This window comes from Lupinus angustifolius, chromosome LG16 (assembly GCF_001865875.1).
Source record: "Lupinus angustifolius cultivar Tanjil chromosome LG16, LupAngTanjil_v1.0, whole genome shotgun sequence".
Lineage (NCBI taxonomy): Eukaryota > Viridiplantae > Streptophyta > Magnoliopsida > Fabales > Fabaceae > Lupinus > Lupinus angustifolius.
The window spans coordinates 6,470,116-6,473,398 of NC_032024.1; the positions used below are offsets into that span (position 1 = coordinate 6,470,116).

General features: G+C 30.6%; 1 protein-coding gene across 1 annotated transcript in view; it reads left to right on the plus strand.

Moving 5' to 3' along the window:
- Positions 1,484-3,283, plus strand: part of LOC109329009 (isoleucine N-monooxygenase 2-like) — a 16,564-nt gene continuing 14,764 nt past the window's right edge. The window contains exon 1 of the mRNA XM_019562671.1: positions 1,484-2,488. Within this exon, the coding sequence (XP_019418216.1) occupies positions 1,523-2,488 (966 nt within the window). The 5' untranslated portion in view covers positions 1,484-1,522. The remainder of the gene's footprint in view (positions 2,489-3,283) is intronic.

Genomic DNA, 3,283 nt, shown 5'->3' on the forward strand with positions numbered 1-3,283 from the left:
CTTTTTTGGTCCTAGTGAAGAACGATATTAATATTTACTTTTTTCTTAATTATTCTTATAGTTATTATATATATAAGTTTTATAGTTTAAAACAATTTTCCAACCATTATTTTTTAAACTTATATAATTATTTGGTTATTTTCATTATTAAATTAATTTTTAATAAAGGTTAATTTCTATAGCTTTTTATTATTTTTTTAGTTATTATTTATGTTATTATTATCTACTATTTTGTACTTATATAATAAATTGTTTTGAGTTATTTTTCGATCTAAATTTGTACAATTTAATTCTTTCCTCTCTTCACTTTTAACGAGAGAACAAATTGTGAAGTGATGACAGAATATTTAAGTGTGAATGACATCATAATAGACCTTCCCAAATATACCTATATTAATGGGACTATACATCTTTTGTTCTACAATATTGTATCACTACATGTGCCATGAGTTGTGATTGGTCAGAAAATACTTACTAATTAAAATTTTAACTTAAATATATTTTTTTTAATCAATCACAACTCCTAGTACATAAAGTGGCACACAATGTGGAATAGGATATATGGTCCCTATATTAACCTAATCACCTCTCATCATGCCCATAGGTTAAGGTGTATGCTTAATTTATTAAATCACACTTATCATGCATTAAGTATCCTAATCTCATTACAAATAGATTATTTAAAATTGTGTTATGATATTACACTAGAATTGTCTTTTAACAATGCACATTTAATAACGCTTGTGTGTGGAACATTATTAAATGATAGGCAGACTTCAATGGTACAAAAATCTACTTAATTGAGAGCTATGAATTTTATGGCTTAGAGATTCAACAATACTCAAGGAAGTAGATGGTGTTGATTGTCACAAATTTAATAGCGTTTTTATAATGATAAGTGTTAAATGTCATGTATTGTATTTTTGTATAGTGGCTTTTCATATAGCTACAAAACTTATGTATTTAAAGGTATTATTAATTTTATTATATAGTAATTCCTAGATTCTATTATTTAGATATTGATATAAAAATAAATAAAAGTTCCAGTAATATAAACGGTTCACTATTTAAACTACTAAATATTCTAAAATTTTATATTCTTAATATTTGTATGGTAAACATTTAAAATATTTTTTTATTTAATTAAAAATATTATATATGAATTGTAGTTTTGTATTATTCTAATTAAAATATTCTATTGATATTCAACCTAAATAGTTTTTGTATTATTTTTTCTATTTTTTGCAGCACACGTTACAGCAAGCGTTATTGATTCGTCATATTCTACGTAGTTATTGAATCTAACTTTAGCTTCTATTGTCTCATGACAATATTTGAAACATTATTAAATATCAATTTTTTTTTTTTTGTATAGTGTAACCTCGTTATAGATATATAACTAAATTAGCCAATATTTTTACAAGCCATGGTTTTAATAAGAAAAATAGGCTTTTTGCTTGATGAACTTAATCCCACCACTCACCACATTCATCCTTTTTGTCTAAGATTCATTATCCTAACCATGGATTACCTCCCTAGTGTTTTCTTGTACCACATTGAAGGTTTTTGGCCTTCTTTGTTTATAATAATTTCTAGTTTTTTCATTATCAAAGTGCTTAAGTATCACATGATTGAGAGACCTAGGAAATCTAAACTTCCCCCTGGTCCCAAACCGTGGCCTATAGTAGGACAACTTCCTGAAATGCTTGCAAACAAACCAGCATCTATGTGGATACACAAGGTCATGAAAGAAATGAAAACCGAAATTGCATGTATCCGCTTAGGAAATGTGCATGTAATCCCAGTGTCTTGCCCCTCTATTGCTCGGGAATTCTTGAGAAAACATGATGCTGTTTTTGCATCAAGACCAATGAGCAACTCAACTGAAATTGTTAGCAATGGATATTTGACAGCAATTTTTGCACAATTCGGAGAACAATGGTGGAAAATGAAAAAAGTCCTTATCAATGATTTGTTCTCTTTCCAAAAGCATCAATGGCTTCAAGAGAAAAGGAATGAAGAAGCTGATAATCTTATGTTCTATGTTTACAACAAATGCAAAAATGTGAATGATCATGGCCTTGTGAATGTTAGGATTGCTTCACAGCATTATTGTGGTAATGTTATTAGGAAATTGATTTTTAATACAAGGTACTTTGGAAAGGGTAGGGATGATGGAGGGCCAGGTTTTGAGGAAGTAGAACATATAGACTCCATTTTCACATTGCTTAGATATGTTTTTGCATTTTGTGTTTCTGATTATATGCCATGTTTGAGAGGATTTAACTTCGAGGGCCTTGAGAAAAAGGTGGATAAGGCAATTAAGATAATGAAGAAGTATCATGATCCAATCATTGAAGAGAGAATCACACAATGGAATGATGGATCTAAGATGGAAGTAGAGGACTTGCTTGACATTATGATTTCACTCAAAGATGCCAATAATAACCCATTATTGACAATGGAGGAAATCAAGTGGCAAATTATGGTAAGAATACTCCACTTTTTCTTTTCAATTTCTCCCCACATGAATTAGCACTTATACATGTTCACACTCTTGGCCAATATAAATCATCACCCATATGTATATTGCCTCCTGGGTTATGCTCCCATGCATGTCCGATAGTTTTTTAACTGCATTATGCATACACTGTTAGACATTTCAAAACTTTCATTGAGCCTTTAATGGTTCATAAGAACCCTTAATTTAGGATCTTGACATTATGACATTTACATGTGATAAATGTGGTGAAGGATTACCTGGTTCCATTGTTATTCTTTGTTGGTGCTTTCTTTGATACTGCACTTTCTGGTTGCCTTTTGTTTTCACCTCTCTGTCTTCCCTTATGAGTTCTTTGATGATTAGAAAACTCAGTTTGCTTGCCTTTCTGCTTTTATGGCACTGCACCGTGCTATTTGTTATACAACTCAAGATCTCCTTTTGTAATCTTGCTTTTGTGTTTCTTGATAGAAGATTAAAAAATTGAGATCTGAGAGGAAAGAAGCTCTCTTTCTTTTCTGTATATTTGCCTCTTTTATCAGAAGGGTTTTTAGAGGAGTTATCGCGAGTTATCCGAGAAAATAACTCCTCCACCAAATAGCAAACTGCCTGTGAAGTGAGAGGGAGGGAGTTGACAAAACCCCCTACTAATCTGATCATTTTATTGCCAACCAACATCACATTAAGCACTTTAATTCAGATTAGTAACTTTCAAGCACATGGACCACATACATTGTTAAATTAATCTAACAATCTCCCACTTGGTCCATGTGATGACTTGAA